General features: G+C 40.0%; 2 protein-coding genes across 2 annotated transcripts; one reads left to right on the top strand and one right to left on the bottom strand.

Annotated features, from left to right (window-relative positions):
- Positions 1-770: 770 nt before the first annotated feature.
- On the bottom strand, positions 771-3,763 carry LOC139665217 (zinc finger protein 709-like). The gene is made up of 2 exons (XM_071544208.1): positions 3,642-3,763; positions 771-1,787 (listed from the first exon to the last, which is right to left on the bottom strand). Exons 1-2 carry the CDS (start codon positions 3,657-3,659, stop codon positions 771-773), a joined length of 1,035 nt encoding a protein of 344 aa, XP_071400309.1. The 5' UTR covers positions 3,660-3,763.
- Positions 3,764-9,263: 5,500 nt separating this feature from the next.
- On the top strand, positions 9,264-19,319 carry LOC139665219 (zinc finger protein 709-like). Its single transcript, XM_071544211.1, has 3 exons — positions 9,264-9,267; positions 10,019-10,074; positions 18,147-19,319. The coding sequence occupies exons 1-3, from the start codon at positions 9,264-9,266 to the stop codon at positions 19,317-19,319; spliced, it is 1,233 nt and encodes a 410-aa protein (XP_071400312.1).
- Positions 19,320-25,144: the final 5,825 nt, after the last annotated feature.

The raw sequence follows: 25,144 nt of genomic DNA, 5'->3' as shown, positions 1-25,144 counted from the left end.
GACCAACTCGCTTGCACTCGCCATCTATTTTTTTCTAATTCTCCCTTCTGAGGAGAAGCTGTCACATGATCGCTTCTAACTAGTTACTCTTTTTTGACAGGTTATTTATTTGACAAATTACATTGTTTACAAAACGTTCTGGCATCACTTTCATAGCATCTTCAACCACACAGACAGTGGTGCTGGATAAACACTCTTAAGGCGTTTATTATATATATATGCGCACATTGGGCAGCAGAATTTGTTTTATGACGGTAATGAAACGGACACCGTTGCTATTTTCAAATACCCCGGGATACCGTATTACCGTCCAACCCTACCACCCCCTCCCATATTGATCTGTTATCAGGGAAGAGGCTCACACAGGATGCAGAGGGCCTTTCCAGATGTGGGATGATAATGATGATGTGGGTACATTCACAAGCACATTTACATGCACATCAGTATTCATTCAGGGCATTTCATTAACCATCTATGATGAATCGTGGGAGTTAAGAGGCTTGTGCACGTGTGCAACATTTCAAGCTGATTGTTATTTATAAAGGGAAAATTGTGTTGCCGTATGCGTATGCACAGTTTCATAAATCCGATTATTTTTGTCTGTAGGTATTATTCTCTGTTTTGTGTGAATGTAACCTTTAGTGTGTGGAATCTACACACAGTTTTATAAATGAGGTTGGCGTTGTGACCTGAACACTTGAGCTTCCTGGGTTGGTTGGACAGAGAGAAGCTTGTTCCACCTGCAGACAGTGGAGGCGCTCTTCAGCAGTTTAGATGCACCGGTGGTTGTTCAAGTGAGATGACCGAGTGAAATGTTTCTTACACTGGTCACACCAGTATGGTTTCTCTCCAGTGTGGGTACGCTGGTGTCGCCTGTATGTACTTGACTGGCTGAAACTCTTATCGCATTGGTTGCAGTGGTATGGTTTCTCTCCAGTGTGGGTACGCTGGTGTTGCCTGTATGCATTTGAAGCACTGAAACTCTTGCCACACTGGTCGCAGTGGTATGGTTTCTCTCCAGAGTGGATACGCTGGTGTCGCCTGCATACACTTGAATCCCTGAAACTCTTCCCACATTGGTCACAGTGGTATGGTTTCTCTCCAGTGTGGATACGCTTGTGTGCTTTATATACGCTTGAAAAACCGAAACTCATCCCACATTGGTCGCAGTGGTATGGTTTCTCTCCAGTGTGAATACGTTGATGTTGCCTGTAATTTCCTGAATCACTGAAACTCATCCCACATTGGTCGCAGTGGTATGGTTTCTCTCCAGTGTGGATAAGCTTGTGTGTCTTATATCGGCTTGAATCACTGAAACTCTTTCCACATTGGTCACACCGGTAGGGTTTCTCTCCAGTGTGAATGCGCTGGTGCCTCCTGTAATTTTGTGACTGACTGAAACTCTTTCCACATTGGTCACACCGGTAGGGTTTCTCTCCAGTGTGGGTACGCTGGTGTTGCTTGTATGTACTTAAATAACAGAAACGTTTCCCACATTGGTCACACCGGTAGCATGTCTCTCCAGTGTGGATGCGCTGGTGTGCTCTTAGTTTATCTGGCCGTCTGAAAGATTTCCCACACTGCTGACAGGAGTAAGATTTCTCCCCTGAGTGAACTCTCTGATGCTCCTTTAACGTGTCAAGTCTTGTAAATGCTTTGTCACACTGCTGACAGGAGTAAGCTTTCTCCCCTGAGTGAACTCTCTGATGTTTCTTTAACGTGTCAAGCCTTGTAAATGCTTTGTCACACTGCTGACAGCGGTGACGTTTGTGTCCATTGGTGTCTCTCTGTTTCATAGAGAAAGATATAAAGAAAGAGATCAGAGAGACAAACACACTATAAAGGGAGGAGGAGTAGTGGAGATAGCAAATAGGTTTAACACTTAATTACTACTTCTGACATATTCACAACAAGGGCATATTCACAGGCCATTATCTCAGGGCCTTGCAAATGCATAGACACCAAGATATTTTTATTTTAAAGTGGATACAGACAACTTTTCAACTTTCCCCCCGTTGTCTCCCCCTAGTGTTTCCAAGTGGGATTGTTGTTTGCGCAGCTGTTGCAAAGACAACCAGATTGCTTTCTGTTAGAGCCTAGCCCCGTGCAATAGAACAAACCGTCTGTCTGTTTATCAACTCCTTGATCATAACACAATATAGTAACTTTCACCACTGCTCATTGTAGAAAGGCCACTGCAAGAGAACATGTTCTTTGTTTAGATTATCAAACGGACAATGGATCATTTGTTTGTTTCTGGCTCGCTAACATTGCTATCATTGCTAACGCTAGCTACGATAGCTATCGCTAGCAACCAGAAACAAACATAGTTAGCAACATGGCTAACGCTACCACCAGCAGCCTGGCTACTGTCCAAACTACAACTGTCCAAAGCAAGAAACAATCCCAACTAGAAACCCCGATCTCAGTGCTATGATAGAGGGTAGTGTTTCCACTGTCACTGCGGTTGTTCCACCGTCCGCCATTTCTTCTACTGGGGATAGCTACCTTTTTTTTTTTTTTACACTGGGGATAGCTACCGGACCTCTTTTGGTTGCGCAATGGATGACGCACTTCCTTTGTGCCGTAAGTCAAGCCTTCATTCTCCCGGGAGATCGTACCCGGTGGCAGACAGAATTGCATAGTGAAAGCGAGGCTTATAGGAACCAATCTAAACGCCGATGGTGTCATCATTCTATAGCCATTACACTGTGCAATTAACATTTACTTCATAATGATAAGTTAAAGCAAAAAAGTTGTCTATAGTGTCTTTAAACCAGAAAGTAAAAGGATATTGAGGTATCTTTGACAGATTTGGAGTGGTCAACATTTAAACACTTTTTTTTTTTTCCCAGCTGCTGCCATAGGCACACATCACAAAATAAAGTGCCGAAAATGCCAGAATCTTGTAGTCTATCTACAAGTCTCTATGTAAAAGAACAATAGTGGAGCTGCTACCTTTTACAGTGTCGCTTTTAGACTCCTAAACTTAAAAAATATTGTTTTGACCCTCACGCTACAAAATCGGGGGAAACTCAGCAAATAATGATCAGTGAGCTTTAATATTTGTGAGGAGAAAAATGATCAAAATCAAAAGTTTGAGCTGGAAAAATTCCCGAAATTTGGTTGATTTGACACAGAATGACCCATTTTTATAGGCTGGCCTTCCTGTGAAAAGTGGCTGTATGGGTCTCTTCTTTGGTTAGGATTTGTGTGCATGTCCGATTTTATGTGTGTATGTTATTGTTTGCCTTTTTATCATAAGGGGCTTTGTTTTTTATATATATATATATATATACACACACACATATATACAGTTTATATAAAAACACTCTTTACACACATTTATATATGTGTATGATTGCATTATTTTATTTTTGCTTTTATAGGTTTGTCCTTTCTTCAAGTTGTGTTTACATCTCTCATGTATTTACTTTCTTTTATCATCTTGTTGTGAAGCGCTTTGTAAACTGTTTTAAAAACTCGCTATATAAATAAAGCTTTACTTATATAGAAAAGACAAAATCATGAGCAATCATATTTATTGTCAAATATCACATAAAGATATAAAAAGAGAAGCTAACAGGCTAAAGTTATCAACAGATTAACATCAGCGTTACAACAGTGATATTTTTTCTCACCTCTTCTGAAGAATTCATCTTGCCTCCTTAGTGGCGAACACCAAATGCAATACAGTTGTCCTGAACCGAGACAAAATGTCCGACAACGTTCCTCTCCTCCTCCGCCAGATGCTTCTCTTCCCACCAATCAGGCCTGACATCATCAAACAGAGACAGTCGGTAAGACAGGGAACGCCCACAGAAACAGCAATAATAATACAGCTGCTAACAGTGATTGCAGGATCCAAGCAGCTATATGAAAACTTAAACCTATTGAGGAAATATTAAAGTTCCATTAGTGTGATGAAGGAATAGCTGACTGTGGCTGATTCCCTTCTATCTGACTTTTGCTGCGTCAGAAGGCTAGCTCACTGCAGGTGATCGGTTAGAATCACTCAGATGCCGTCTCACTTCAAACTATTAATCCACAACCACACTTTGTTGGTACATCGCAATTGGCTTGGTGTATCAATGGTTCTGTAGGTAGAAGGTAATGAATACAGAACAAGTAACTTGAATAAAGAATATACACCATTGGTAACCAACTAACAGAATTAAAATGCACAGCAAAGGTAAAGAACTTGATGCAAATAAGCGTGCATAGTTTAAAGAAATGCAACGCAATCTCATAAGCCAACAGAAAGGCAGCAGGGTGATTCAGAACTGATTGCCAGTTCAAATGTTGAAATGATCTCCCAACAGACAGTAACAGCAGATCATTATGCATTGATGATGCACTCCTGCCCTCTAGTGGCCAATAAATATATGTGCAGGTGTAGCTTCAATTTTAAAAAAATGCTAACCGTTACCACGAAAAGTCAGGCTGTTGTAGTTATTACCAAATCAAATTCAAATGGGAACAATTTCTTCATTACGCCGGGGACTATTTTCGGTGCTACGGAACTACTTTCCTGAGATTGCAAAGTGTTTACAGCCGGCTTATTAAGTTGTTTGAGGAAAAAGTCGGCTGGCCCGGTGCATCGCGATGATGAAATATGTTGCCCAGAGCAACGGCATGGCTCTCTGACGTGTTTTTAATCGTTTTTTTAATACAATGGAGTTCTATGGCTGCATTGGGCACCGGTTACATGGACGAGACTTGTTAGCAAAACAAAATCATTGCTGATTTTGTTTTTTTCATAGTATTTGTTGACAGTAAGAAATGCATTAAACACCGGCCTTATCCTTTAAGGCTTATTTCCATTCATTTTTTTGTAATGTTAATAGTTGTTTGTTATTCATAACTTGAAGGTTGCTTGCTTTTTGTAATGTTCAAAGTTTTCTTAAATAAAGGAGCGTATGTTGAAGTACATGGGATTTATTTATTTTTTACCGTGGTGTCGAATTGGGCATCGAGAATCGTGGAATTTCATTGGTAATTTCTGGTATCTAGTGTTAACATTGAGTTGCTTTGAGCAGATATCTTCACAAACTCTCTAGATATTGTGTCATATGAATTCCTCCACTTGTTCCCTTGATATCCTACCAACAAGGTTTTAAAAAGAGGAAATCAGAACTATCTGCCCACATATCTTTCCATCACCAATCACTCCCTGGCTACAGACTCTGTTCCACCATATTTTAAACCTGCACCGATGCAGCCACACCGTAAAAAAAACATAGCCTTGACCATTCTATTCTTAGCAACTATCGCCCCATTTCAAAACTGCCATTCCTGTCAAAAGTCCTAGAAAAAGTTGTATATAATCAATTAACCAACTACATTTACAATTACAAAAAAACAGTTTTAAGTAGAAAATGTGCTCTGCAGAGCACAGACCTACACCATGTCTGACAACACCTCGCAAGGAAGTTATGCACCTTTTGGTGCAATCACACCCATCACCACGCCCCCTTTTGGCCAACTGAAATGAAAAGTTAATCAGTTCTTCCTTGGCCCATAACTAGGGATGTTAATGATTAATCGACGATCGATTAATCACGGTTAAGAATTTGCTCGATCAAGAATATATTAACTGATTCATCGACAATGTAGGCCATGTGCTATTTCTCATTTTTGCTGAAATCATTTTCCACCACGAGGGCGCAATTTAACTTTCGCCGCTTATACAGAGGAAGAAGAAAGCCAAGCAAGCGGGCGAACATTCCAGAGTAGGAGCATTACACCCGAAAAGACCACAGTGTTCATTGAAAACATTGTAATACAATGTTGAAATACAGCACGTCTACAAGCAGAATGAAAGAGAAAGCATTCCCCCGGCTGGCAAAGTTGGCGCGACACTATTTCTGCCTCCCGACCTCCAGACAGCTGCTCCATCGGAGCGTGTGTTTCAGCTGCTGGACTGACTGTCACCAGGCTGCACACTGGACTCATCCCTGACCATGTAGATATGCTCTATTCTTAAATAAACGAGTAGATTATGATGCCAGTGTTTTCTGTTCCAGCCTTCCCTCCATTGGTAAAGATAATTACACCTCAGTATTGGTGAAAATTAAAAGCGATCTAACCAAATGGTCTCCTTTACATATGACCCTCCATGGCCATATCTCAGTCATCAAAATGAACATTCTCCCCCATATCAATTTTCTCTTTTCTATGCTCCCTCTCTCACCTCCTTGCATGTTTTTTAAGGACTTGGATACAATTTGTAGAAATTTTATTTGGAAAGGGAAGCGTCCCTCTATTAGTTTTACCACCCTAACGCGCCCCAAAACACTAGGAGGGCTCTCTCTGCCCAATTTTAAATTGTACTACTGGTCTTTCCAGCTAAGATCGTTGACGATTTGGCTCGACGACTTCTTGAGAACGCCTTATGTCATCCTGTCAGACTTCAAGACCTACCATTTTGCGATGAAAAGATTAGGACGAGACGGATGCATATGGGATCTATCATGTCAAATTCCCTGATTGTATGGTACCAATCGGAAAAATCGAACCAAGTATTTTTCTGAATAGAGTCTGGGCTGTACTGTTCTATGATATCTGTCTTCTAGAAAAATCTACAGCCAAGGTTAATGGTGCAAAACTTGAGACATTATCCACCTGGTCTCATGCTATTGCCTATATTCCTAGGCTGTTCTAACATACAGCTCTTACTTTAATAGCTGTGTTTTTTCTTTTTCTTTTCTTTTTTTTCTTTAAAGATCCACTGCAGTGGAATTGCAGTGGATTGCCCAAAATGTCTGAACTGTAGTTGTGTGAAAATGAAATTTAACACAATTGTACTGGCGCTTTAATGTTTGATCTTTACTTTTTTACCATGTTATTTCCGTAACAGCACATTCTTTCCTCACAAATAACATTTTTGTTATTTATTTGTTTGCTTGTTTGTTTATATATTTCTGTTTGTTATGATATGTGTCTGTTATTTAAATTGATTTATTTTATTTTATTAATTTATTTTTATTCTATTTTCTATTTTACACTTTACTTCTCACATATGCATTCTGCTATGTACTGCTAAAAAAAAACCCAAAAAACAACAACAACAGTGAGACCGCTTTACTCAGAGTGTCAAATCACCTCCACTTAGCTGCTGATGCCACTCATTGCTCAGTGTTAGTCCTGCTGAACCTCAGTGTGGCTTTTGACACTGTGGATCATCACATTTCATGGCCTTAAAAATTATGTAGGAATTAATGATTTCGCTCTTGATTGTTTAAGATAATATCTCTCTGACGGGCATTCCTCCGTTGCATTAGGTAGCTCCATTTCCTCCTCTGCCAAACTGAGCTGTGGTGTAGGCTACCCCGAGGTTCAATTCTTGGTCTCATTCTATTGTGTTTGTAGAGAAGTAGAAGTCTAGAAGTTTGCACTTAGTATTTCTGTTGCTGTTATTTACTATTAGTATTGTAACTGTTATTTGCTGTTAAACTATTGTGGTTGACTTATTCTTCACGTAAATTTGTTGTTTGTATTTATTTATAAATATAATTTAAACAGTTAAGAATTCATATATTGTTCAATTTCTTTGCCTTTGCAATAAAAATGGCGTTCTTTAATGATGTTGTTTGCCCTTTATATTAAAGGAGGTATCGGTTCAGGCACCGGTACCATTTTAAAAGTATCCTTTTAGCACCGGTATCGGAAAAAATCTAAATGATACCCATCCCTACTCCTCACCACCCTCAAGACCTCAGAGAACAAAGCTGTCACCTCCAACATGTCCCGGCTTATGGCCTCAGAGTGCTTTCAGAGCATCTTCAGTCTGCAGAACGTCCTCGCTACAGTGTAGCCTACTCCAGAAAGTTGATGAAGACCTATGCAATCGCCTTCAAATGCAGCTGACTTGGCTATAGAATAATCAACACTGCAGTAACATTCCTTCAGTCCTTCTTTCAGATAGTAAGAGTGGAGACATCAGAAGACAGATTTTAAACGCTGCTTTAAAGTACTCTAATGAGTTAGTTATTAAAGACTAGCATAGTACAGTAACTAACTATTTAGGCAAACGAAGCAAATTGAGGTGTTCGTTTCAAAAGTAACTTTCCCCCAACACTGTTCATTATAAACAGCAATAAATAGCTAGCGACTTCTCTATGGTTTTTTTCTTTAGGTTTTTCCATTCCTCAGACTGCAGACTATCATATGCAGCCAGTAGCAGAAAGCTTGTGTGTCCCGTCGATGTGTTCATATTGTTGAGCTCCTACCTGAAGCAGTCCGAGGGCCGTGAGCCTGAGCTGCTTCTTCATCAGAGGAAGACAAAGGCTTTTCCCTGGTCGCCAAGGCCTCTATCTGACCTGCAGTCTTCTGGTTGGAGTTACTGGACGCTCTCCGCGGCGCTACAACAAGCACGACCGTGCACATCTACCGCAGGGCTAACACAGTAGTAGCCTAGCATAACACATCCGAGCTAAGGCTGCACAAAGTTAGCACCGAGGACCTGGAAGAAACCCGCTGACTTTAAACGGCTAGACTGCTTACAGCTTTACAGTTTTTAATCCGGACTGCTGTCAGGAACTAGCCGACTAGACACAGATAAACCAGGAATACCGAGTGGAAAACTACTTTTCTCTCTCTTCAACATTCGTCCGCGTGTTGCTTTACACGCGCTTCCTCTCCTTCTCCTGCGCCTTCTTATTCTTCTTCTTTGTCTTTGTCTTTCAAGCAGTCTATAGCCGCGAAGACGTATTGCTGCCCTCTGCAGGAACCCAAAGTTAGCACTTTTATGAGATTACAGTTTTTCACAATTGTTTACACAGTAAAATTGGAACTTGAAACGCAATCACTGAAACCTGAAACTCATGTACCAAATCCCTAAACCAAGTCTGCAAAATTGCAAGCACAATTTCTGTTTTACACTCAGTTTTCAGTTCTAAATCACACTTTTGCAAACACTTCTGCAAAACACTACACACAGTTCTCTACCTTAGGCACAACATTCAAAAACTAAAATCACATGTGTTCATTTAGAAACACTGCCATCCCAAATGCTTAAATTCATTTACCAATTGGCAACATCCACTCATCACACATATAAACACTAATATCTGAATTGTTCACTCAGAAATCAGAGCTTTAGCTCTATGAAAAATGCCACAAGAAGGCCACTGTTTTTGAGAACAATGGAAACCAATGTTGCAGTGAGAGCTAGAGGAAGAGGAGGAAGAGGACAAAGAAGAGCAAGGAGAACAGGTATCTCAGATGAGATCCGGGCCACTTTGGTTCACCATGTGGTCAACATGGGTTGAGCATGAGGGAGGCTGGGCAGAGTCCAGTCCAACCTGAGCTTCACTGCTGCTTCCATCATCCAGACATTCAGAAATAGGACTACAGTATAAAGAACAGTAGCATGGGCCTACTCTCTACATCATGCTACTGTTCTTTATACTGTAGTATACTATAGTCCTACATATCACTAGGCCTGTGCTACTCATTGATGGTTGGCCAATGTTACAGTAATGTGTCATTTCATATTAAAAAATAGAAATATTCTTGTACCATAACCAATCACATCATGTTTTTAGATCTTCTGCAGAACTGAGAGACGACCAGTCTGTGTGAACATGGCTTTTTATTTTTTTTAATTTTTTTGTTTACAGAAAAACATACTGAATGTTTTTCCTGGGTTTCTCCTGTTGTGTTACTGTATATACAAAACACAAGTGTTCCAAAATACTGCATTTTGGAGAAAAAAATAAAAATGTTTTTATTACTGTATTGCATTTGTGTGTGTTTATTATATATTTGAGTAGATTGTTACAGTGCATTACTGTAACGATCTTTTACAACCGGCTACAGTGTGTACATACAGTACCATACATATCTATTACACCATACATTTAAGTACTTAATTATGATAAACTACTTTTTTTTAATGAAGGAATCTTTTAGTCTTCTCATAAGCTTAATGTAAACTTTACCCACGCATTTAATCTCATAAATGTGCTAACTTTGGCTTCCTGCAGAGGGCAGCAACACGCCTAAGCGGCTATAGACTGTTTGAAAGACAAAGACAACGAAGAAGAAGAAGAAGAAGAAGCGCTTGAAGAAGCAACATGGCGGACGAATGCTGAAGAGAGAGCAAAGTAGTTTTCCACTCGGTATTGCTTTATCTGTGTCTAGTCGGCTAGTTCCGGACAGCAGTCCGGATTAAAAACTATAAAGCTGTAAGCAGTCTAGCCGTTTAAAGTCAGCGGGTTTCTTCCAGGTCCTCGGTGCTAACTTTGTGCAGTCTTAGCTCGGATGTGTTATGCTAGGCTACTACTGTGTTAGCCCTACGGTAGATGTGCACGGTTGTGCTTGTTGTAGCGCCGCGGAGAGCGTCCAGTAACTCCAACCAGAAGACTGCAGGTCAGATAGAGGCCTTGGCGACCAGGGAAAAGCCTTTGTCTTCCTCTGATGAAGAAGCAGCTCAGGCTCACGGCCCTCGGACTGCTTCAGGTAGGAGCTCAACAATATGAACACATCGACGGGACACAGTAGCTTTCTGCTACTGGCTGCAACACTTTGATTTGATAGTCTGCAGTCTGATGAATGGAAAAACGTGTTTTAAGTAAAGAAAAAACAATTTCCACTGCCATAGAGAAGTCGCTAGCTATTTATTGCTGTTTACTATGAACAGTGTTGTGGGAAAGTTAATTTTGAAACTAACTACTCTCTATGCTTCGTTGCCCTAAATAGGCTAGTTACTTTACTATGCTAGTCTTTAATAACAGTAACTCATTAGAGTACTTTAAAACAGCCTTTAAAATCTGATGTCTCCACTATTACTATCTGAAAGAGGGACTGAAGGAATGTTACTGCAGTGTTGATTGTTCTACAGCAGTGGTTCTCAGCGTGGGGTCCGGGGACCACCAGGGGTCCTTGAGGGGGTTCCAGGGGGTCCCCAGCAAATTGATGAATTGTTAAACTTTCATTAGTTAACACAATTAGAGAATGTAGAAGAATTAGTGTTTTGATCATAGTTTCACTGTTATCTCTCTACCTACAATACAGATAGTCATGGAATTCTGAACAAAATCATATGTAGCAATAAAAGTATTCTCAGTATTCTCTGTGGCCCTAATGTGGACTAAATTAGGGGTCCTTGATGTGAAAAAGGTTGAGAATCACTGTTCTATAGCCAAGTCAGCTGCATTTGAAGGCGATTGCATAGGTCTTCATCAACTTTCTGGAGTAGGCTACACTGTAGCGAGGAAGTTTATTCTGGTAAATGGATCTATTGATGGAATACAAGTTTCTTTCATGAACATATATGCTCCAAATAAGGATGAGCCTGGCTAGTACAATCTTTAACACAACACTACAGCATAGCTCTGGTTATTCTACTGCTGGGAGGGGACTTCAACTGTGTTATGTCTCAGCTTATGGATAGACAACCTACCTCAAAAACTCCTACTTCTAGAATGAGTAAAATGCTTAAACATCTATTGATAGTCAGGCCTAGTGGACGTTTGGAGAAGTAAATTCCCCGAAGGTAGCGATTTTACTTTTTATTCACATAGACATTCATCTTATTCTAGAATCAATTATTTTTTTTTACCACCAAAGCAGAGTTACACAGGATAGAAGACATAAAGATTTTACCAATTACTATATCTGATCATGCACCTGCATTATCATGGGACATAGGTTACAGGCCAACAACCAAACAATGGAGATTAAATGCATCACTTTTAAACGATAAGAAATGTGTCACATTTGTAACAACTGAACTAAGTAATTACCTAGATACAAATGTCTCACCCAAAATATCACCTCTCATTCTATGGGACTGTGCTAAGGCATATATTAGAGGTCGCATTATCTCATTTACAAGTGCGAAAAAAGAGAAGGGAAGCAAAACAACGTGAATTAGAAGACAAAATAATGCAGCTTGAACAACAACATAAAAGAACACCAACCTCCAATTTACTTAATGCTCTCAAACAAGCACATAGAGATCTAAATGGCCCAATCACCGAAAAGATTGAGGGCAATTTAAGTTTAACAATTAAAAATATTACAAAAACGGTAACAGGGAAAGTAGATTGTTAGCATCAACACTCAAAAAACAGCAATCATCTAATATAGTACAGACATTAAAGTCTGATAATTCAACACTCACAAAACCTGATGAAATTTCAGTGTCTTTTGCAGAATTTTATAAATCCCTATACAAAAACACGGACACTTGCACAGATGATAAAGAATTGGCACAATTTTTGAAAGACATCAAATTAAAGAATTATCTGAGCCTATGGCAAAAGAGTTGGATGAACCAATTGAGGAATGGGAAATCCGACAGGTAATCTCTACACTGAAAAACAATAAAAGTCCTGGACCAGACGGGTATATTAATGAATTTTATAAAACGTTTAAAGAGACAGTATCACCTTTACTGTTAAAAGCCTATCACTAAGTGTTACAATCTGGAACCATGGCCCCCTCTTGGAGGGAGGCGACAATAGTTGTAATACATAAGGAAGGCAAGGACTCCACCAAATGCCAATCATATAGGCCCATATCACTGCTGAATGCAGACCTACGTATATTAACAGCCATTCTAGCGAGACGCGTTAATAAAATTATCACAGAAATGACCAGACCGGGTTTATTACGGGAAGATACTACGGGGACAATATCAGAAGATTACTAAATTTAATGACTCATCCAAAAGTCAAGGAGGAGGAAGCAATGATATTATCCCTCGACGCCCAGAAGGCATTCGATCGAGTAGCCTGGCAATACTTATTTCAAACACTGAAACGATTCCAATTTGGCCCCAATTTCATAAAGTGGATACAAACACTGTATTCTAATCCACAAGCTGCCATTAAAGTGAACAGGTTTTTATCATACCGATTTGCACTAGAATGTGGCTGCAGACAGGGTTGCCCTCTGTCGCCCCTACTGTTCGATATCAGTATTGAACCACTAGCATAGCTTATTAGAGAGGACAATAACATAAAGGGACTGACAATAAATGAAGAACAACATAAATTATCATTGTATGCAGATGATGTGCTTTTATATTTAGCTGAACCTGCAACAACAATCCCACACTTAAAGGGTCTTATTTCCACATATGGGTACTTCTCGGGTTATAAAGTAAATGTGGATAAAACAATGGCTATGGATATAGGTGGTAGAATTCCACAAACGGTCAAACTCCAGAGTTGGTTTAAATGGCCTAAAGATGCCGTTAAATATCTTGGTATTCAAATCCCCTCATTGCTAGAAAATGTATATGATGCAAATTACAAAATCATAATCCAAATTATTAGTAAAGATTTGGACAGATGGTCAACGCTTCCCCTGTCTCTGCTAGGCCGTATCGAGAGTGTACGCATGAATGTGCTGCCTAGGCTTCTCTATCCATTTCAGATGTTACCTATTGATATCCCTAAATCTACATTTGATAAATTTGACAGGCTCATTTCAAAATTTATATGGCAAAGAAAGCGCCCAAGAATCAGACTAAAAACATTGCAGATCTTGCCTTTCCTAGAAGTCCCCTTAAGAGAAACTCAAATGGGTGAATGGACTAGAGTCACACTAAAAATTTGGAGGAAAATAAAACTATAATTTGGACTGCCTAAAGTAATTTCAGCACTAACCAACATTGGATTTATAAAGGATTTTGTACCCTCCCATATAGATGCAGGGTTTAAAAAATGGTCAGAACATGGACTCCCTAATCTACACTAACGCCATGAGTGTGGCAGCCTTAAGTCATTTGAACAGTTCAGAGAAGAATTTACGCTTCCTAACGCAGACTTTTTCAGATATTTACAATTAAGGAACATTTTAACAAAACATAAAGAATGGGATAAAGTCTTGGAACCCACTCCAATTGAAGAGTTTTTGATAACATTACAGACAGGGAACGGGGAAGAAAAAATTGTCATTTTTACCAAGTATTTTTAGGCATGAATTTGAATAATACACTACAGATAAAAGAGAGGTGGGAAACTGAAATGAACACAGACATACCTCAGAACAGATAGAAATATGCACTGAAGCACATTTAGTAACTAATTCAAATACATGGAAGGAATTCAAATAGAAGGTAATTACGAGACTTTTTTTGGACACCAGAAATAGTGGCTAAAATGGGCCCAACACACTCAAATAGATGTTGGAGAAATTGCGGTACACAAATTGGCAACCATTCCCACATATTTTGGACATGCCCTAAATTAAGAACATTTTGGGAAGAGGTGTTTGAGGCCCTTAAAGACTCTATAGACAACTTTTTTGCTTTAACTTATCATTATGAAGTAAATGTTGATTGCACAGTGTAATGTCTATAGAATAATGACACCATCGGCGTTTAGATTGGTTCCCTATAAGCCTCGCTTTCACTATGCAATTCTGTCTGCCACCGGGCACAATCTCCCGGGACAAGGAAGGCTCGACTTACGGCACACAGGAAGTGCGTCATCCATTGCGCAACCAACAGAGGTCCGGTAGCTATCCCCAGTGTAAAAAAAAAAAAAAGGTAGCTATCCATAGTAGCGGAAATGACGGTGGAACAACCGCAGTACCAGTGGAAACACTACCCTCTATCATAGCACTGAGATCGGGGTTTCTAGTTCAAATTGGGATTGTTTCTTGCTTTGGACAGTAGTAGTTTGGACAGTAGCAGGCTGCTGGTGGTAGCGTTAGCCATGTTGCTAACGTTTCTGGCTGCTAGCGGTAGCGTTAGCCATGTTGCTAATGCTACCGCTAGCAGCCAGAAAACGAACCAGGAGCTACAAGGAAGCCAGGACCAGCCAGAAACAAACATCTATGTTTGTTTCTGGAACAAAAGAAACAAACATCTCACTATGTTTGTTTCTGGCTGCTATCGTTAGCTATCGTAGCTAGCGTTAGCAACGTTAGCCATGTTGCTAACGCTAGCTAACGCTAACGCTAGCAGCCAGAAACAAACAAATGATCCATTGTCTGTTTGATAATCTAAACAAAGAACACGTTTTCTTGCAGTGGCCTTTCTAAAATGAGCAATGGTGAAAGTTACTATATTGTGTTATGAGTTGATAAGCAGACAGATGGTTTGTTCTGTTGCACGGAGCTAGGCTCTAACAGAAAGCGATCCGGTTGTCTTTGCAACAGCAGCGCAAACAACAATACCACTTGGAAACGCTAGAGGGGGACAACGGGGGGAAAGTTGAAAAGTTGTCTGTATCCACTTTAAGGGCTAAGATGCTTTGTGAATAACTTTCATCTTTACTAGGATTTAGTCTTAATTTTAAGGAGAAATTCTTAGAAAACGTCATCACTTTAAGAGTTTTCTTTTCAATTTCACCACTAGGACCAACTCTTAGTACTAGGAAGCTTTGTGGATACGGCCCCTGGTGTGCAGTGTGTATAGAATAGCTGGAAGGTATAACTCCAGTCACAGTTAATGTTGGTTAACTAACTAGTTTATTACTTGTGTTCATACTAGCATTGTTAGCTCACCCAAATTCACATACTAGTTCACTCCAATTCATAGCCACAGTTGCATCTGTGTACAGTGAATTGTGACTGATTACATTACCCTTGTGTGTTCCTGAATGCAGTAATAGCTAATTCCTCTCGGCTTTTAGTTTGTACTGTCGGGCGTGTCTTGTAGTATTACATAAGCCTCGCAACGCCCGTCAATCATCCTGGCCTGCGCATGCTCACTAGACTTGTCATCTCCTGAGCATGGTCATGCACATTTATTTATTGGCCACTAGAGGGCAGGAGTGCATCATCAATGCATAATGATCTGCTGTTACTGTCTGTTGGGAGATAATTTCAACATTTGAACTGGCAATCAGTTCTGAATTCATTACCTTCTACCTACAGAACCATCGATACACCAAGCCAATTGTGATGTGCCAACAAAGTGTGGTTGTGGATTAATAGTTTGAAGTGAGACGGCATCTGAGTGATTCTAACCGATCACCTGCAGTGAGCTAGCCTTCTGACGCAGCAAAAGTCAGATAGAAGAGAATCAGCCACAGTCAGCTATTCCTTCATCACACTAATGGAACTATAATATTTCCTCAATAGGTTTAAGTTTTCATATAGCTGCTTGGATCCTGCAATCACTGTTAGCAGCTGTATTATTATTGCTGTTTCTGTGGGCGTTCCCTGTCTTACCGACTGTCTCTGTTTGATGATGTCAGGCCTGATTGGTGGGAAGAGAAGCATCTGGCGGAGGAGGAGAGGAACGTTGTCGGCCATTTTGTCTCGGTTCAGGACAACTGTATTGAATTTGGTGGTCGTCACTAAGGAGGCAAGATGAATTCTTCAGAAGAGGTGAGAAAAAATATCACTGTTATAACATTGATGTTAATCCAGTGTTTCCCACACAAAGACTTTACTTGGGCGGGCCGCCCAGGTATATTAACGGCCACCAAAGTATATTTGCTGACCCCTTTTAGCATTTTTTTGTTTAATCTGTCAGAGAGAACAAGGCCATCTGCGATTGATTAACTAGTGGACAATCTCCCCTCGCTCTTCCCCTCCAGGGTTTCCCACACATAGAAAACTTTGTGTCGGGCTGCCGCAATATCAGCACTGATCGCCACAAATTTTTTTATTTTCACTATTGTAGTACTGCGAGTAGGGCATTGATTCGCTCAGCCCCTATTTGCACCACACAATCTCTCTCTCTCTCTTTCTCTGTCTCTTGCTCTCACTGTTGCTCCCCCTCTCTCTCTTTGTTGCTCGGTCTCTGTCTCGCTCTCTCACCGGACCCGTCTGTTCGCCTCCCACTGCACATGCGTGAGGGAGATTTTTTTCCCATGCTAAGACGACGGCCGACTGAATTCCCGAAAAGAAGAACTAACAGTTAACGTTACTCGGAATACAGCTGAGTTTCCGAGATTAGCACGCTGTATAGCCTAGCTGCTAGTCAGTATCCACTGAGTGGACTGATAACGCTATGTTTACTCTGAATGTTTACTCCCTCAATCCAGATTAATATTGAAAAATATTTTCAAAGAAGGAAAAGGACTGGTCCTGAGGAGGAGCAGGGACAGTCTGGACCAGAGGAGCTGCTGAGCAGTAAAACAGAGTAGATAATAATGTCAAAGGCTGTAATTTAACGATGTAAAGAAACAGGTGAAACTGACAGCACAGAGAGGTGTAGCAGGGCAGAGGGGCAGAAAACCAGATTACTCTGTAAAAGGAGCCTCATTTCTATTCTTCACCTTGTAGACAAAAGCAAGCAACAAACAGAACAGTGTAGCACTGTTTAGATTTTTAAGTTATGGAACTATTTAAAATGGAGTACATTAGATAATTTTTCAGCCATCCAGCTAATGGGATCCTTTATTGATATTAGTCTATTTTTTATGGGATTAAAATCATGCCATATTTCGAAACTGAAAAAAAAGCTTGAAATCTAATAAAAAAGGTTTTGCAAGATTGAAACTGTCCCAAAACCTTTTTTATTAGATTTCAAGCTTTCAAACACTGAGTTTCAACTTTTCGAAGATTTTTTTTTTCAGTTTTGAAACATGGCATGATTTTAATCCATATTTTTTTAAGAGTTTAAATGTTGATCACTCCAAATCTGTCAAAGATACCTCAATATCCTTTTACTTTCTGGTTTAAAATAATAATATCCTGGTGTCTATGCATTTTCAAGGCCCTGAGATAATGGCCTGTGAATATGCCCTCTATTTTTATTAATGAAGGAAAAAGATATTTTTTTTATTTCGCTATATGAGTCTCTCTCTCTCTCTCTCTCTCTCTCTCTCTCTCTCTCTCTCTCTCTCTCTCTCTCTCTCTCTCTCTCTCTCTCTCTCTCTCTCTCTCTCTCTCTCTCTCTCTCTCTCTCTCTCTCTCTCTCCTCTCTCTCTCTCTCTCTCTCTCTCTCTCTCTCTCTCTCTCTGCTGCTGCTGCTGTTGTCCAGATCTGGATGAAATTAAAATGCTATGACATCATATTTATTGTGTAATGTGGAACAGTACATGTGATACTACAGTACATACCACAAGATATGTATGTGTTGTCTTTGTTATGGTGTGTTTCATAGCTGATAATATATGTCAGAAGTAGTAATTAAGTGTTAAACCTATTTGTTAGCTCCACTACTCCCCTCCCTTTATAGTGTGTTTATCTCTCTGATCTCTTTCTTTATATATTTCTCTATGAAACAGAGAGACACCAATGGACGCAAACGTCACCGCTGTCAGCAGTGTGACAAAGCATTTACAAGACGTGACACGTTAAAGGAACATCAGTTGGGTCATACAGGAGAGAAACCTTACCCCTGTCAGCAGTGTGACAAAGCATTCACAAGACGTCAACACTTGGAGAACCATCAGAGAGTTCACTCAGTGGAGAAACCTTACCCCTGTCAGCAGTGTGACAAAGCATTCACAAGACGTCAACACTTGGAGAACCATCAGAGAGTTCACTCAGTGGAGAAACCTTACCCCTGTCAGCAGTGTGACAAAGCATTCACAAGACGTCAATACTTGGAGAACCATCAGAGAGTTCACTCAGGGGAGAAACCATACTCCTGTCAGCAGTGTGGGAAATCTTTCACTAGGTCACATAACCTAAAATCACACCAGCGCATCCACACTGAAGAGACACGCTACCGGTGTGACCAATGTGGGAAGAGTTTCAGTAAATCACAAAATTACAGGATGCACCAGCGCATTCACACTGGAGAGAAACCCTACCAGTGTGACCAATGTGGGGAGCGTTTCATTGATTTAAGGAGATATAAGGAACACAAGTTTATCCACACTGGAGAGAAACCATATTTGTGTGTCCAGTGTGGGAAGAGTTTCAGTGATTCAGGAAATTTCAGGCGACATAAGCGTATCCACACTGGAGAGAAACCATACCACTGTGACCTATGTGGGAAGAGTTTCGGGGATTTAAGTTCATACAAGCGACACCAGCGTATCCACTCTGGAGAGAAACCATACCACTGCGACCTATGTGGAAAGAGTTTCAGTGGTTCAAATACATACAGGCAACACCAGCGTACCCACACTGGAGAGAAACCATACCACTGCGACCAGTGCGGCAGGAGTTTCAGTGCTTCAAATACATACAAGCAACACCAGCATACCCACACTGGAGAGAAACCATACCACTGCGACCAGTGTGGCAGGAGTTTCAGAGCTCCACATACATACAGGCAACACCAGCGTATCCACACTGGAGAGAAACCATACTGGTGTGACCAGTGTAAGAAACACTTTGCTTGGTCATATTCCTTGAAGAAGCACCAGTGCATCGAAACTGCTGAGGAGCGCCTCCAGTGTCTGCAGGAGGAACAAGCTTCTCTCTGTCCAACCAACCCAGGAAGCTGAAGTAGTAGTAGTTTGATCCTAAAGGAGGCCACTGACCTCTCGGTAAATTACTTAATTGCCACTTCTCACAGGTGGTACCAACAAATAGACATGGTAAACAACCATAAAACACCGAGACACAGCCTTGTCTCTGATAAGCCCCGAGGTCAGAGAGTCTGAAATGACACACATCGGAATGTTTCCAAAATCAGAAGAAATCTCTGATACAGACTCATGCAACCTTGGGTATCAATTGTGTGTAACTGTGATGTTTTATATGGTAGTTATTCATACTATTCAATTTCTTCATCTTTACATGGGGCATAGATAGCCGTGTTTAATAGCAAAATACTCAGGAACATGCGCTGAATGTAATGATGTTATGACAGTGAATTATATTGAATAGATTGGAGTCAAAACTAAAGTTTTGTACATATGTAATGAGATTTTTCCCACTAACGCTAGACACACCAACACACACACACACACACACACACACACACACACACACACACACACACACACACACCATGACAAAACCAAATGGACACATGCCCAACACAGATTTCACAGCTACAGTTGAGGTCAAAAGTTTACATACACTTGTAAGGGACATGTATGTCATGGCAGTTGGGGGATTTTCTGCAACTCTTCTTTTTCTGTGACAGAATTATTTGGAAATGTACCTCTTCCATCACGATTTCATGGTTTCTTTCATAAACTTTTTTGTGGGTCTTCTGAAAATATGACTAAATCTGATGGGTCAAATATACACAGCAGCCTATATTATAAATTTGGTAGTGTAGAAAGTTCTAAAATGTCATTTTACTTCATGAGATTGCCTCTTAACTTGTTGTTAGTGATTGTGATTGACTATAGCTGGTAACTTCTCTGTGCCTGTATAAATGGGGCTTGTTTGACTGCATGCATTAGATTGAGCCACAAATATCATAATGGGAAAGTCCAAGGAGTTCAGTAGCCTACAGATCTGAGAAAGCGCATAATAGATTTACACAAGTCAGGAATGTCACTTGGGGCCATCTCAAAGCAACCTCAGGTCCCAAGATCATCAGTGCAAACAATTGTTCTTAAGTACAAAGTACTGGGAACAGTGGTCTCTTTCTCAAGATCTGGAAGAAAACCCAAACTGTCACCCTCTGCTGAGAGAAAATTGGTCCGGATGGTCAGATGTAATCCAAAAATCACCAAAAAACAGGTCTGCCATGATTTAGAAGCTGCTGGAACACAGGTGTCACTGTCCACAGTCAAGCGACTTCTACATCGCCATAGGCTGAGAGGCTACCGTGCAAAACAGAAGCCCCTGCTCCAAAATAGGCACCTTAAAGCTCGACTCAAGTTTGTCGCTGATCAAATGGACAAACAAAAAACCTTCTGGAGGAGAGTTTTGTGGTCAGATGAAACAAAGATTGAGTTATTTGGCCACAATGACGTATGTTTGGAGGAGAAAAGGTGAGGCATTCAACCCTAAGAACACTGTACCTACTGTCAAGTATAGTGGTGCTATAGGTATATCATGCTGTGGGGCTGTTTTGCTGCAAGTGGAACTGGTGCAATGCAGAAAGTGGACGGAATAATGAAGAAGGAAGATTACCTCAGAATTCTTCAGGACAACATCAAACCATCAGCTAGAAAGTTCAATCTTGGATGAAATGGGGTGTTTCAACAGGACAATGACCCTAAACACACATCAAAAGTGGTTTGGGGATGGCTAAATCAGTCTAAAATTAAGGTTTTGTAATGGCCTGACCTCAACCCCATTGAAAATATGTGGAGTGTTCTGAAAAGACCAGAGAACCAAATTTGCTTGCAGTCTACCAATTCTGCCAAGAAGAGCGGTCAAAGATACAACCAGAATTCTGTCAGAAGCTTGTTGATGACCAAAAGCGGCTGATTGAGGTGAAAAGGGCTAAGGGACATGCAACCAAACACTAGCTGTGCTGTATGTATATTTTTGACCCATTACATTTTGTTAAATTTTCATAAGACACACAATAAATTTGTTAAAGAAACCAAATTTGTCAATGTTTTTTGTGAAAAAGGAAGTGCGTTTTCCAATCATTCTGTTACAGAAAAAAAACAGCTGCAGAAATGATTGAAATCCCAATACTGCCATAATATACATGTCCCTTTCAAGTGTATGTAAACTTTTGACCTCAACTGTATGTGGACCCATGGGGGATGGGGTAGGTCAGGGTTAAGGAGCGCCCAAAGGTGCAGGTGTATGCTTTCTGTTATTTTTCTGTATCTTGTACTGTCTTAGTTATAGAGTTATAATTGCATGGCTTTAGTGCGACTAAAACTTTAAGTTATGAATTTGTTACGAAAAAAAAAAGTATATATGTTACTTGTTTTTTGTTTTTTTATTTCCTGTTTTATTTTACTTACCTGTCTATCAATGCCCTGGTATACCTATATGTTATGTTATTGACAGAGATCACTTGTTGATCTACACCTGCAAACCTTGTGGAAAGTAAAATGAAAAATGAAAAATTGGTCAAAAAAAAAAAAAAAAAGCCAAAAAGGTTGGAAACCACTGGTTTAATCTTTAACAACGTGTTGTATTTTAAAAGCTTGTGATATTATCCATTGTGTCAAATCTCATGAAAGTACAATATTTCCCTCTGAAATGTAGTGGAGTGGAAGTATAAAGTAGCATCAAATGGAAATACTCAAGTAAAGTACAAGTGTCTCAAAATTGAACTTAAGTACAGTATTGAGTAAATGTACTTAGTTACTTTCCACCACTGGGCGCATGTATGGTCATTGTCCGCTGGGCATCATTCATGCACTCCACATAATTTCTCCATTACATGACACTCCATATCACATCTCATTCATTTATTGGGCTCCCTATAATTAGCAACTCAGTGCTCTGCAAATCTTTGCAATCATTTATAGCTCCGGTACTCAAGTGATTATTCAGTTTGTTCAGTGTTTTCAGATAATTGAGTCATATTGTTGCCCCTTTATTCCCATCTCTTAGCTGGTTCATATCTTCCATTCATGCAATTGTGTATGTTGATATCATTGTCATATGCTCATCTATTCATGTTATTCATTCACCACATTTCAATCGTATATCTACCTCATATATGTTTGTTTAGTTGCTTCACTGATTATTGAGTGTCTTGGTTAGAAATAAATCTATTCTTTCACATAAAGTCCTCTCCCGTGTTCATTGTGTGGGTTTAAATTCAAGCAAGCTTGGAATTCATTCCTTCAGATGAGACCTATAGATATTGTCTGTTATCTGGTGCCCATTCTTTAAATTGTCATTGAAACTAACTCTAAATTGTTTGATATCATTAATACTTAGCACACTACAACACCCCTACTAAATGCAGTCAAAGCTAGCTACTATTTTACCAGCCACAAATCAATATTGATGTCATCTACTGAAAACTGGTATTTTATGTCTACTTAGCTAAGGATAACATCTTAGGGTACGTTACTTCAGGGGTTCTCTTTTGCTTTGGTCCTCTTTTCCAAACACAGAGGGAAGGTACTGCTGTTGTCTTCAACATCCTTTTCTCCTTCCCCTCCCCAAGCAATTCTGCTTGCATGTCCTTCTCAAAGTCCTCCAGCATAATATTCAAGGAACATACCCAAAGACCTTTTCATTTCTTGCTGGGGTGTTCTTCTCATGTTTAAGGTTACTTATTGCTCTGATCCACCATTTGCAGCATTCAACGTCATTTAGAAACCGCTGAAAACTCATTCCTTCCCTCGACCACTTGTTGTCAGAATCGCATCAAGGTACAGCACAATTCGCAAGCATGTTTCTGGTCCTAGTCTTTGATCATTTTACTTTTTGGCCATTTTTGCCTTTAATAGAAAGTATATATCGAGAGACATGCGGCAAAAGTCAAAGGCCGGATTCAAACCCAGGGTGTCATAGTGACATGGTATGCGCTTGGGCTGGTTTTGAGGATTGGGCGTTGGGACCCTCACATGCAATGCCTGCTGGTACATAAAGGCGCTGTGGGACAGGCTCTCTGAGCAGGAAGGCTCAGATTTCTCTCTCAGTATGATTAGCACCTAAGTGATTATAGTTTTAATGGAATGCATAGACCACCAGCACCGACTGGATGTCCACATAATTAGCGGCAAAATGTTTCTTTGATCTTAAGTCATGTGTGGGTCCCGTCCCTGCTCCTAGATGAGGGAAGATCACAAGTCCTACAGTGGACCTGTCACCCACAACTGCTTGTAGGATATATTTGGGTTGATTAAATCCCTCTATCCATCTGAAGGTGGCAGGTCAGGTATGTATCCTCATCTGAAGCATTGCATTTTTTAGTTACAATAGAGATAGGCATGTGGCTGCCATGAGCAACATGATGTTGTAGAGCAGAATCAAGGCTGTAACTGTTTCCTGGGCCAGGAAACGAGTTACATCTTTAGCCCAAAAAAAATCAAATTTCCACAATTCTCTCAGGATAATCGAAATATATACTTAAGTCATGTAAATGGAATTATTAAAGGGAGTTAGAGTCAGTTTATACAATCATGTAAATGGCTTAATCAGACTATTGCTTTAATTGCAGTATCAACAATAGTTGTATTATTGTGTGTGTAGCCACTGACAGGGGAGAATGTATCCAAGTGGAATTAACATAATATTTAAAATGTCCAGTAGATGTCACTGGCCCCTATGAAATCCAGTTGGTGACGGTGTGCAAAGTATGGTTGGTATTGTATATGCATGGCACTGGGCTCAGAATTAAGACAGGCTACTACTATTGTCTATGTACTAACACTTTACTGTAATAAATACCTGAAATACCACTCTATGCACGTAGCATTCAAAGAGAAAAGACCAGGACATTTAGGATTGATTAGCAAGGAGACTGTTCACCTTTATCTTGAACTTTTAAATTGTAATTAATACTAAATACATATCTCCAAAACGTCAGTTTCTCAGGAATGCCGAGAATACAGTACAATACAATACTTTATTGTCCCTCAGAGGGAAATTTGTTTTCACAGCTTTGCAGGCCTCACATAAATACATAGATACATAAATACATAAATACATATATACATATAATATGCCTTGATAGCAGAGGGGACAAAGCTCTTTTTAAAACGGGCCTGTTTGGTCAGAGACCTGTACCTGCGACCTGATGGGAGTGAGAAGAGTGAATGAAATGAATTTCAGACTGTTTATCATGTGTTTTGAATAGGTTTCATGCGCCTAATAGCCATAAAACGTGCTCTGCTAATAAAGGATATATACACTCTTAAGAAGGATGTGTCATTTTAACACATCTGTGTGTCTTCTTTGGGACAACATACAGTTGTGTTACTTTTCAACACGAGATATGTTAATAACAACACATGTTGTGTTGCAATGTATTGTCATTAATGTTATGTTGAAAACTACCACAAGTGTGTGTTGTCCCAAAGAAGACACATAGATGTGTTATGACACATCCGTTTTAAGAGTGTACCTTCATTTAAAGTAAAAAAAAACAAAAAAACAACAACAATGACCTGAATTACACAAATGTCCATATCTCACTCTTCTGTGGGCACTATGCTTGAACAGCAGGGGCAGAGGTGCAAGCATGAACATGTTCAAAGATTAATGCTAGAGGACAGACAACACACTTTCCATGGAAAATATGTTTGCAGACTGTAAAGTTAGATGAAATTATGTTTTAGCCATGGAGACCTTCATAATCCATCTGTGAGTTAAGGATCATTGTGAAATGGTCGATATGATTCATTCGCTGTGCAGAAAAATTGATGGAATGACACCCAGGGTCAGAGTCTTGACATGGTGTCCGTGAAGGCCTTAGTAATTAAGCTTTTTAAAGACA

This window comes from Centroberyx affinis, unplaced genomic scaffold, assembly GCF_046629955.1.
Source record: "Centroberyx affinis isolate AG114_WGS23_722 - 3 ecotype Tasmania unplaced genomic scaffold, CSIRO-AGI_Caff_v1 ptg004488l_1, whole genome shotgun sequence".
Lineage (NCBI taxonomy): Eukaryota > Metazoa > Chordata > Actinopteri > Beryciformes > Berycidae > Centroberyx > Centroberyx affinis.
Note: the sequence above shows the minus strand (reverse complement) of the source record. Positions and strands in the feature narration are given on the sequence as shown.

Excerpts from the sequence above, each read along its gene's own strand:
- LOC139665219 (XM_071544211.1), top strand. Across the intron at positions 10,075-18,146 it reads AAGAAGAAGCGCTTGAAGAA|AGAGACACCAATGGACGCAA; the intron begins GCAACATGGCGG and ends TCTATGAAACAG.